Source organism: Ricinus communis, chromosome 2 (genome assembly GCF_019578655.1).
Source record: "Ricinus communis isolate WT05 ecotype wild-type chromosome 2, ASM1957865v1, whole genome shotgun sequence".
NCBI classification, from domain to species: domain Eukaryota; kingdom Viridiplantae; phylum Streptophyta; class Magnoliopsida; order Malpighiales; family Euphorbiaceae; genus Ricinus; species Ricinus communis.
The window spans coordinates 13,692,847-13,704,728 of NC_063257.1; the positions used below are offsets into that span (position 1 = coordinate 13,692,847).

Genomic DNA, 11,882 nt, shown 5'->3' on the forward strand with positions numbered 1-11,882 from the left:
TTTAAATAATATTATTATGTTATATTAATTAATAAGTTGGTTTTTATATAATAATTTTAATTCTAAAAACTAATAATGTTAATTATATTTATAATATTAATTTATATATTAGTAGAGATCAATTAATAAATATTTTTAAACTAATTTTTATATTACCACACTAATAAAATTTTAAAATATTAAGATCTAATTTATTATTATTTTTAAGATCTTATAAATAATTATTAAATATATAAATTTTATTTATAAACTCAATTTATATTATTATTTATAATTAAAATAATAAAGGCGGTCATACAACTTCCATATAAAATATAGACAATTACTATTTTTATGAGCGAATCTCTCGGAAAAAGGTCCATAAATACAAACAATTATATTATTTATCAATATAAATATTTATAGCATCACGATTTCATTTTATTATATCATTATGTTGATACACAAGTTACTATTAGCTAGGGAAGGAATCTTAGTCTATTTTTGCTCTTAAAGAGTGATAGCTAAGCCCAGCTCCCTCAAGCTTTATTCTGCTTCTACTTCATCATTAAACTCTTAAAACTGACGCATAATGCCTTAGTAGTGTACCCTGCAACACAAGACACCCATGTAAATTAGCATTTCTAAATCGCACAATAATACTATCAATTGATCAAGAAAAATCTCTTGTAAATAATATATAAACAGAAAGTGAGACCGAAGAAAAGAAGGCATTACTTGGAGCAGTCAGTGTTGGGGCTAACTATGTATGGTGAAGTAGTTCTACACTTAGCAGGAAGCTCATTAACTCTCGTATAATTAAGTCCAGGGATACTGGCAGCACCATCCTTGACGCACTGACACTTGAGCTTCAGATCTTCGTTGGTCTTGGCAAGTGCAAGTGAATCTTTAATGCCTTGGCAGCAAGCTGGGGGTACGTCCCCTCCAAATATCCCATAAGGTATGCATGGAGTCAGTAGAATTGTCACTTCTGCACATGAAATTTCTGCAGATACGTAAGGATGAATGACTAGCATGGATGACACTGCTAACACTACCAACAGTGATTCCGCCATCTGCTTAATACCCATTTTGCGATCTCTCTCTCTCTCTTTCAAGACCCTTTTTCTTCTGTGCGACTCCCAACACTCAGCTTTGTGCCCTTTTTATAATAGAGTGACACATCACTACAAGTAGTGATGGAAATGGTTCATCACTTTTCTATGTCTCTATGGGAGACCCAATCTAAATATCTTTTAACTTTGAAAAATCTATATGATCTTTTCTTTCTTTTTTACTTTTTCTTGTTTTTCATTAGAATTCATTTTTAGTTCACTATCATTCACTTTTAGATCAGGATGTCTCTCTTTTCTTATTTTAAGTTAATTAAAGGTTTAATTATTAATTAAATATTAAATTTTACACTTTTTAATAATTTTATTTAATTATTTTAAAATCAATATTTAAATTATTAAATTATTTTTAAAAATATTTTCTGATAGCAATTTTTAATTCACGAAAAGAAAAATGATGTGAGAACTCAACTATACTTATTTTTTATAAAAACTAAAAAACTATACTTATCAAAAGAAAAATAATTATTAATGAGTAAAAATAATTTGTCTTAAACTTAATAATATAGCTATTAAAATTTTATATATGTACATTTTTTTATACATTTCACATCTAAAATGCAAAAAATAATTTTGTTGACTCACTAACTTTTATGTTAATAAGTATAATTGGCTTGTCACGTTATTTTTTTCATTATAAAATTTTAAAAATTGTTCTCAAAAAGTATTTTTGAATATAAATTAAAAATATAGTTATTTATTTAAAAAATTTGATATAATTGTATAAAATTATTAGAAAGTGTAAAGTTCAGAATTAATTAGTAACTAAACCAAATAATTATTAATATTTTCTTTTAGGATTTTTATGGTTCATTGAAGGTGTTAAGTTAATAGTCTTATAGTCCTTCACTACAGATATGTTATGTTCTTTCTCTATGAGAATGATAAAGAGAAAAAAAAAAATTCAATTTGATATTCAAACGATCAAGCTTGTCAAAAGACACCTATAAAATTGATATGTAGTGTCACTTAGTATAGTGTTCTTCCCACATTGCAATCTGCTATTCTGTCAATATGATTAATGATTATTATAAATAAATTTCTTTACATATAATTTTTAATATTTGATATTTATTTTTATTTTTTTGTAATAAAAGATATTTGATAATTCTCATTAATGGAATATTCTTTCTATAAAAAGGAGGCTGAAATCATTTTCTATCCTTATCCTTCCTTAACTTTCCTCTTGTTCATCTAGATCCTTTTACATTCTTTTTCTTCTACTTCAATCCTCTAACTACTAATTTTCTACAAAAAAAATCATTGAAACTAAAATTTTTTTTATTCAATCCTATCCAATAGCTATAGTAACATTCAACAGAGCCTGCTCCTATATGAGTTCTTTTAACAATAATTTAAAATTTTTCAATTTCTTATATTGACTTTTAATCTTGTAATTTCAATGAAAGCAGCTAATGCTTGATTATTAGTAGACTATACTATTTAGAATCAACTAGATTTTATTTTAATTTTCTGAAAAATACAGAATTTATTAAAATTTTATTTGAATTTCTAAAATATTTTAATTTATTTTAAAACTCAATTAGGCTAAAATTGTAAATTTGCTAAATTATATGATTAAATTAATAATTTCTAAAAAATGGACAAAATAGCAAAATTTTGTAAAAATCTGAATTATTTAAACTATTAGGCCGAAAATAAAAAATAAACAAAGGATTCAATAGTAAATTAAGCCTGCAAGTGACGCAGTATTAGCTCGCTTGCAGCTATGAATAGACTAATTCTTCATAATAATGTAATAGCATGAATTAGATGGTTTGGCAGTTCTTACAGTTTGTCTACAAAGGCGGGCCAGAAATTTGGTGTTGAAATTTCAATGATTATGATTGATATTACGAATTTACAAGAAGATTAAGATGTATTCTGTCTTTTATTGTGATAGCTGTTTGTTGGCAATTTTACAATGTATAAGAAATTTCAGAACTGCCAGTTTCAAAATGGTTACCTAAGTAGAATTTGCAACAATCTTGATAAGAAAAGGAGTATAAGAAACTTCAAAACTGCCGGTTTCAAAATGGTTACCTAAGTAGAATTTGCAACAATCTTGATAGGGAAAGGAGTAGCACGAATACTTACATTCTTATATATTAAACTAGCTTACGGATGCAAATTGTTAATATAAAAGTTCTAACATAATCTTATTTAATAAATTAGTATATAATATAAGTTAATGAGTTATTAAACTCCATCATAAATAAATATATAGTACTATATATTCATCAATTTTCTATAGAATTAGAAATTTATATGAAATTATGATAGGATTAGAATTAGATAAGATTAATCACTAATTAATTCTATTAGGATTAATATTAAGAATATTTAGTCAGTTTAATAATCTTTCCTCGTACTTTTATATGTATTAGTTTCTTTCCTCACGCACATTGCACATGAAAATTAATTATTTGAATCGTTATTACTTAAAAATAATACATTTTTAAATTTAGCATCATAAATAACTTTTAGTATTAATACAATGACAAACGCTTTAAATTAATATATTCATCTACAAATCTATTTATAATGCATAAAATTTATATTGGTCATTCCTATACCTAGCAATAAGTAAGTTCAAAATATTTTTAAAGACAAATCAAGATTCACCTATATCATTAAACATATATAAATTTACATTAAATAATTGCACACTAATGAATTTGTAGATGCATTACATGAAAAAACTTTCTCAAAGTTTGTGCTATATATTTCAATTAAATATTAATATTAAATAGTTTATATAGTTTTAAATAGAATTTCAATTAGAATCATTTAGATCAACATTAGACTAACGTAATTTAATTAGAAGACTACTACTATATTATTATTATATATTATTATTATTGTTGTTGTTGAACCTTGAGGATTATTAATCATATTTTAATGATCACAAACAATTAAGATTTACTAATTTTATGTTTGAGTATTTATGTGCAAAGAAACAAAATTGATTCTTCTAAAACATGGCACATTCACACCGTGAACTTTTATTCACGACTGTGAAACGCCAGCTTTCTGACCATGAAAAAAAGTTTCTACCACAAAAAATTCTCAACTCAAATAACAAAAAAGATAGTAGTGTTTACGACATCCTTTCCATCCGTAAAAATGAGAATTCATTTCTTCATGCCGATGACGAATGCTTTCTTCCTAAAGTTTGAAGAAACCACAGAAGAAGTTATAGCCAACATTTTCAGTAGTGAAGGTGGAAATTCATTTCCATGAATAAATCCTTCTAGCCATGAAAAAAGATTCACGCCCATGAAAGATGTAAATACTCCAAAGCTTTAAGAAATCATAATAGAGTTCACAACTAAAGTTTCCAGTCGTGAAAACCTAAGTTCCCAACCGTGAATAAGAGTTTTCAACCGTGAAAAGCATACTTCCTAATCATGAAGAATTGTTCACTCCCATAATAGGTTCAAGCTTTTTAAATCTATTTTTTTGCGCTGATGCTTCACGACCGTGAAGGACTCTTTCCATCCATGAAACTGTATTTATGAAAATTGTTCAAACAATTACTTTTGTATTTAATGAGGGTGCAATATCTCTATTTCACTTAGAAATATTTGAAAATTCATTTCTAATTGTTTTAGGTCAATCAAGAGCATTTATATTGAGCCCCCATTATGTATTTACTCTCAACAACCTCAAATCTTCATATTTTCCATCTTGTATTAAAAATTCAAGTATGGTTTGGTAATTGAGTATGTAATTCTTATATTCAAAGCTTAAGGGGTAGATTAAGTGTTTGGGTAAGGGAGTAAAAGCTCTTGTAACCAAGATTGAAAATCATAGAGTAGGTTAGAGTGCGAGCCTAGGAAAATACTTGGGTTATAGTGTGGACTTTTGAAATAATACTTGTGTTTGTTCTTAGCCTTGTAAAAGAAAACAAATAGAGTTAGGATTGTAGTTCTATTTGTTAGTGAAAATCTTAAGAGAACTCGTGAGGAGTGGATGCAGGAAAGTGTTAGCCGAACCATTATAAATTCTTAGTATTGTGAGTTGTGCTTGATTTTCCTTTTTGGTTCAACTTATCTTTTATTTTTATTTCAACCAATTCAACCCCAACCCCCACCCCCCCTCTTTCTTGGAAGACTTAATCATCTTGAAGTAAAGGTGCATGGTAACCACATAAAACCATGATGGAATGGGTCAAGCATTTAATAGGCCTCCCTTCCAACAAAGGGACCGATTACTCATATTGAAAGAACCGCATGGAAATATTCCTTGAGAATGATGGAACTGATTTTTAGGATATTATTAAAGAAGGGTGACTCTTCCAACAAAGAAGAAATATGACATTGAAATGCTCAAGAATAAGAAAGAATGGTCTTTGGAATAAAAAAGGCTTTACTTAAGGGATAGAAAGGGTATGAACATTCTCTATTATACTCTATCTAGAGAAGAGTATGGTGGAGTTGAGTATTACCTTTCTGAAAAGGAGATTTGGAACTCATTGACTAATAATCGTGAAAGAACTACTCTAATCAAGATAAACAAGACTCAAATTTTAGTACATGAATATGAGATGTTCCAAATGAAGCCTAATGAGAAAGTCTCTGAAATGTATAGCCGTCTTATGAGCATCATCAATGCCTTGAAGAAGCTTGGGAAGATATATTAACTTGAAGAGATAAACAACAAGATTTTGAGATTTCTTCCTAGAAAGGAGTGGAAGTCAAAGGTTAACTCTATTGAAGAAGCTAACAACCATTCCACCCTCTCTATCGATCTCCTTATGTGAAAACTCCTCACTCATAAGAGGATCATGACAAATGATCAAAAAGAATTTGCCAAGGAAGTCAAGGACGAGAAGAATCAATTGCACTCAAGGCAAAGCTTCTTGCTCTCATTTCTAAAAAGCTTAGAAACATTCTCATGAAGAAGAAGAAGTTTGGAAAATCATTCAAAAAGCATGATGACAACAAGAGAGAATTCATCATATGCTTTGGTTGTAACAAATTGAGCCACATCAAAACGAATTTCCCCAAGCTCAAGAAGTATCCCAAGAAATAAAAGAAAAAGGCACTTAAAGCTACTTGGGATGACTTCAGTGAATCCTAGGATGGTGATGGCTCTAGTTGAGAATGAGGTAGTAATCTTTTCTTCAAGGCAATGGAGGAACCTACAAATGATGAGGTAATTAACTCTAACTCTCCTACTTATGATGAACTTGTTGAGATGTATGATCTTACCATGCATAAGTATGATTAAATGGTTTTAAAGAAAAAGTTTTTTGACAATAAAGTAAATAAGCTTGAAAATTTAATTGATGATTTAAAAATTGAAATTATTTCACTTTCTAAATCTAATGAAGAGTAGATTACTTCCCTAGAAGAATGTTGTCTAAAGGGAAGGTGGCTCTTGTAAAACATAAGAAAGTAATTAAGCTCAATGAGAAATTAACCATTGAAAATTTGAAGTACTCCAAAGAAAATGAGAGTTTGAAAAAGGAGCTTTCATAGATAAACTCTCAAATTGCAATTTTGATGGAACTGATTACCCATATTGGAAGAATCGCATGGAAATATTCCTTAAGATTGATGGAATTGATCTTTAGGATATTATAGAAGAAGGAGTGACTCTTCCAACAAAGAAGGTGGCTCTTATGGAACATAAGAAAGTAACTAAGCTCGATGAGAACTTGACGACTGAAAACTTGAAGTGCTCTAAGAAAATGAGAGTTTGAAAAAGGAGCATTCATAGATAAACTCTCAAATTGCTATTTTTTCAAGGGGAAAAGAAAAACTTGATGATTTGATAAATACTCAAAGGTCACCTTTAATAAAGCATGGTTTAAGATTTGAACATGGTTCTTCTAGTAAGAACAAAATAATCTTTATGAAACCATCTAAGTTATTTACATCATCCTGCAATTCTTGCAAAGGAGCTTCTAGTTCTAGACCTAGAGGAGCTCAAGCTCTACTTCTTAATGCCCAACCCAAAAGGGCTAGTGGTCAAGGAAGGCAAAGGCAAATAGTTCAAAACGTTAAGGCCTCATATCAAAGGAGAAAACATGATCATAAGCATTCATATGCTACACCTTCAAGTAATGGGCATGTGCATCAACAACATCATCATCATCATCTTAAAGATGTCACTTGCTTTTATTATTGTATAGATGGACACATAAACTATAAGTATCCAATAAGAATGAGCCATTTAGGTATCTATTTAGTAATGCATCTATTATTAACAACGAGTAACACAAGTAAAAACAAGTGGTACCTTGATAATGGGTATTCTAGACACATGACAAGGAACCCGCATCTCTTCTCACACCTTGAGATGAAAAATGAAGGTAAGGTAACCTTTGGTCACAATGATAAAGGTAAGATCATCGGCATCAGGAAAATTGGTAAGGAAGACTCACCCTAATTGACAATATGCTTTGTATGGATGATCTAAAATACAAGTCTGAATTCATACGTGGCCTCATAAACTTTTTATTATTTGTCACTTGGCCACCTGAACTTTCTTTTTAACCATATAGCTACCGGAACTAACTCGTTTGGACCACATAAACTTATTTTCTCTTTTAATCAAAATGTTTATAAATAATCGCGCTGACATGGCATTAGAAAACGACAAGTGTTAAAAAAGGCATAAATAAAGCCAGGTCATCAAAACGTTTTGTTTTGGAAACCCTAAATCCCCATATCAAATCGCAAAAAAAAAGTTCTTTTGGAAATCAAAATCCCCAAACCTAGAAAGCAAATATCAAACTTCCTGCCATTGAGTTCTTACAATGCAACTACTAAAATATTATTAAAGGTTTATTTCGTCAAAGCAATCGAGGTTATTGAGAGTTTTAAAGGTATGCATTGGCCATTTTTCTACACTTTTGAGCTTTATCGTTTTTGGAGAAAAAAGGAAGCATTTTTAAAAAAACTGATGTTGTTGTGTAAAAGATGCTTTCAGTTCCTTTCTGAGTTATTCTTTTTCCTTTTTGCTTTGTGGTGACAGTATGGATAAATGTGTGGATGTCAGATAGATTCATGGTGGTGTTTTTGTAAATAAGTTGTCTTATGATGGTGGTCTTATTAACATTGACAAGGGTTATGATGTAGATAAATTTAGTTTATTTGAATTTTTAGGTGTAGCAAGAGAGTTAGGTTATATTACAGTAGCTGGGTTTCGTATGAGGAATGATAGTGGTGTTGGTTTTAGGAGTTTAAACTCAAATAATGACATAATGGAATGGGTTAAGGGTTTAGGTAATGGATATACAATAGACATATTTATTGAGCACACAATTGATGAACCAGAAATAGCAAATCTTAGTGAGCTTAAAAACATTTACTGGAAGACATAAACCAAGACAAAAACAGTTACCCTGCCCCAAACATTGACAGCAGCCGAAAGAGTGACCCTTCCCTAAACATTGACCCTAGCCCAGATAATGACCCTACTCCAAACATTGACCCTAGCCCAGACAATGTTCCAAACAATGACCCTAGTCTAGACATTGACCCTGGCCCATACCTAGGCTTTGCTAGAAGCCTAGACTGTAAGAAAAATGCACCAAATACATACACTGACCTAGAATGTGAGCCAAATACCTTCCCAAACCCTAAATGCAATGAATGGCATAACTGTGAGACAATAAATGAGGACATACAGTAGGTGATAATGCAGGTATTAATGTAGTTCTATAGAGTCTTAATCAATATAGTAGTGATTCCAATAGTAGTGAGAAAGAACTAGAAATTCATATTGGTGAAGTAGAAGAGATATACTGTAATGGAGATGCTGGTAGTGAGATTGATGAAGAGTTAAGACAGTATAGGAAAAATATTAGAGAAGATAACAGGAGAAGAGGTGAGCAAAATACAGAGGAAGATGGGGATGAGATCCCATTAAGGAAAATAGGAAATGATATTGGTTATGAATATATTGCTAGGGAAGAAAGATATGAAGGTTTAGTTGGGGGTGATGAAGCATACTATGCTAGTTCAAATACAGGTGGTAATGAGGAAAGTGAAGAAGTGAGTGCTGATAAGCAACCACAAAGGAGAAAAAGCATGGAGAGAATTAGGTATGACCCTAATACTGCATTTCCTATGTGGCATACTTACCAATTTAGAGAAGCTATAGCTAAATATGGTATTGCTAAAGGTATTAAGTTGAAAAAAAATGCCTAATAATTTGTATAGGTTAGGGTGAAATGTACAAAAAAGGGTTGTCCTTGGTTGTTGTACGTTAGGATAGAGGAATCAACTAATGATTTCATCATTAAAACATATAATCCAATACACAATTGTTATAGACAAACAAGAATAAGCTATGTGATTCGAAATATATTGCAAAATATTTTAGGGACTATTATTTCACAACTAGGGATTAAGTTATGGGAGTTAAAATCTAGTGAGGGATAGGATAAATTAACAGTTAAAGTTGGAAAAACACTATGTAGAAGGGCAAAAAATGTTGGTGTTAAAAAGTGTAATAGGGGATCCTAAGATTGAATATAGAAGGTTGCATGATTATATTGAGAAGATAATTAAATCAAATCCAGGGACAACTTTTTTTGTTATGATGATAAAAGTGAGCCTGGTAAGCATTTATTCAAGAGGATTTATTTATTTTTTTGATGCCATAAAGTAAGGATAGAAAGATGGTATTAGGAATTGTATAGGATTAGATGGTTGTTTTCTAAAGGACCTTGCTAAGGTCAACTTCTTGTCGCTGTCTCTAAGGATGGAAATGACTAGATGTTCATTGCTTGGGGAGTAGTTGATTTAGAGATTAAAAAGATTAGACATTGTTCATTAAGTTTTGAAGCTTGATCTGGACATTGAAAATGGTTCAGGCTTGACTGTTGTGACAGATATGCAAAAGGTATACATCTTAACACTAATTTTTTTGTTAATTCTGTTGTGTATTATCAATTTATTTATTTAATTATTTTTTTTACTTTGTTGGTGTATTATTCTAGCAGAGATTGATTCCAACCACTGAAGAGCTATTACCTGAAGCTGAACATAAAATGTGTGGCAAGGATGTTTGAACTAATTAAGCAAAAAAGTGAAGAGGAGAGGAAAGGAGGAAAAAGTTTCGAAAGATTACTGGGGCTCCATTTGAAAAACTGCTTAAAGAAAAGTTGGATGAGTTGACAAAATTAGGAATTGGAATTGTAGAAGAGTTGCTAACTTATCCTATAGAGCACTAGTGTAAAGCATACTTTAGGTTCGATAGTCAATATAATATTATAGAAAATAACATGTATAAGACCTTTAATGGTTGGATTTTAAGTGCTAGATTTAGGTCCATTATCAATATGCTAGAGGCAATCAAAATATAAATAATGACAAGACAATGAGTAATGAGAAAATTTACAAATACCTAGATATCTAATATATCACCTACAACAATGTTTATGTTAGAGAAAAATAAAGAAGCAGTAATGTCTTGTCAACTAATTTGGAATGGGGAATATGATTTTAAGGTTGTTAAGGGGGATTATGACCATAATGTTGACTTTAAAAAGAGACATGCACTTATTAATGGTGGCAGCTCAAGAGAACTCCATGTCCACATGTTATATGTTGCATGTATTATAAAAATTTGCAGCCTGTCAGAGGCTTCAAGCTTTGGGATGAGACTAATTCACCGCTAATAGATGTGATCACCAAGAAACCAAGAAGACCAAAGAAAGTAAGAAGGAAGGCAAGAGATGAGCAAAAAAATTTAGAAAACTCTCAAGACAAGGCGTCAAGATGATATGCTCCATCTGCAAGTCTAAAGGCCATAACAAGGTTGGTTGTCCACAAAAGGGCCATACATAAGGTATGTTTCATAATGTTTAATTCCTTTACTCATGTGTGTTGAGCTTTGGCATTGATTATTATGTATTTATGAAATATTAGGATAATTTTGCTGCACCAAATGTATCTAGTGCCTCTAATGTTGTAAGTGAAATAACTGCTATTGTTGGCATAGGTGGAGGGGATGGAAGTGGTAGGGGCAGAGGTGGAGGGACTATAGGTGGTAGGGGCAGAGGTAGTGTTGGGAGAAGTGGAGGCAGAGCTACTATTGGGAGAGGTGTTACACCTCCAAGTACTTCACATAATTCCTTTGTTACTAGTTTAAGGAGTTGTGGCAATCTTGCTGGCAGTTGTGATACAACAGCCGAAGCTCCTTCACAGTCATCTCATACAAGGGCTACCGATAACAGACTTGATGAAATACCTCTACAAAGGCCTATAGGAAAACTAATGATTGGTATATGAGTTTATATTAATGAGAAAACAGGTCTAATTATTGAGAAGGTAAGATATTTTGCATTATATTTATGAGTTAGTATGAATATAACTATTTAATAAATTTATGATGTGCTTTCCTTGTAGTTTAGGGGTCCTGGTGGAAGGATTATTACAAGACCAAATGAGCTAAAAAGATCAGGTGAAATTACTGGTGATTTAGGCTACAAGCCTATTGAAATAAAATGGAAAAGTAAAGCAACAATTACTAGAAGATAGTTACAACATCAAAGAGATTTATAAAGAATGGCAATGAGAAGAACAATAGCAACTACGAAGTACTTCTTCTCAACAAATAAACAACTCAACAACTTCACAATAAGAGCATTAGACCATATGGCAATTGGTTCTGCCCATTTTGGTTTATATTTGGATGTAATCTTAGTTGCAATTGCTCAGTAAATGTGAACTTAATTTACCAATTTATATATTCTACATTTTATAAGACCTTATTTTACTAGTTTAATGTAATTTCAAGTTTCTATTA

At 30.8% G+C, this 11,882-nt stretch overlaps 2 protein-coding genes and 1 long non-coding RNA gene across 3 annotated transcripts; 2 read left to right on the forward strand and 1 right to left on the reverse strand.

Annotated features, from left to right (window-relative positions):
• Nucleotides 1-357: 357 nt before the first annotated feature.
• On the reverse strand, nt 358-1,131 carry LOC112534740 (non-specific lipid-transfer protein 1-like). Its single transcript, XM_048370605.1, has 2 exons — nt 718-1,131; nt 358-589 (listed from the first exon to the last, which is right to left on the reverse strand). Exons 1-2 carry the CDS (start codon nt 1,068-1,070, stop codon nt 577-579), a joined length of 366 nt encoding a protein of 121 aa, XP_048226562.1. The 5' UTR covers nt 1,071-1,131; the 3' UTR covers nt 358-576.
• Nucleotides 1,132-7,385: 6,254 nt separating this feature from the next.
• LOC125369265 (circumsporozoite protein-like) lies at nt 7,386-8,759 on the forward strand. The gene is made up of 3 exons (XM_048371277.1): nt 7,386-7,464; nt 8,231-8,350; nt 8,443-8,759. The coding sequence occupies exons 1-3, from the start codon at nt 7,386-7,388 to the stop codon at nt 8,757-8,759; spliced, it is 516 nt and encodes a 171-aa protein (XP_048227234.1).
• Nucleotides 8,760-10,447: 1,688 nt separating this feature from the next.
• Nucleotides 10,448-11,882, forward strand: LOC125369224. The gene is made up of 3 exons (XR_007214865.1): nt 10,448-10,922; nt 11,076-11,404; nt 11,483-11,882. It is a non-coding gene; the product is annotated as an uncharacterized LOC125369224 (long non-coding RNA).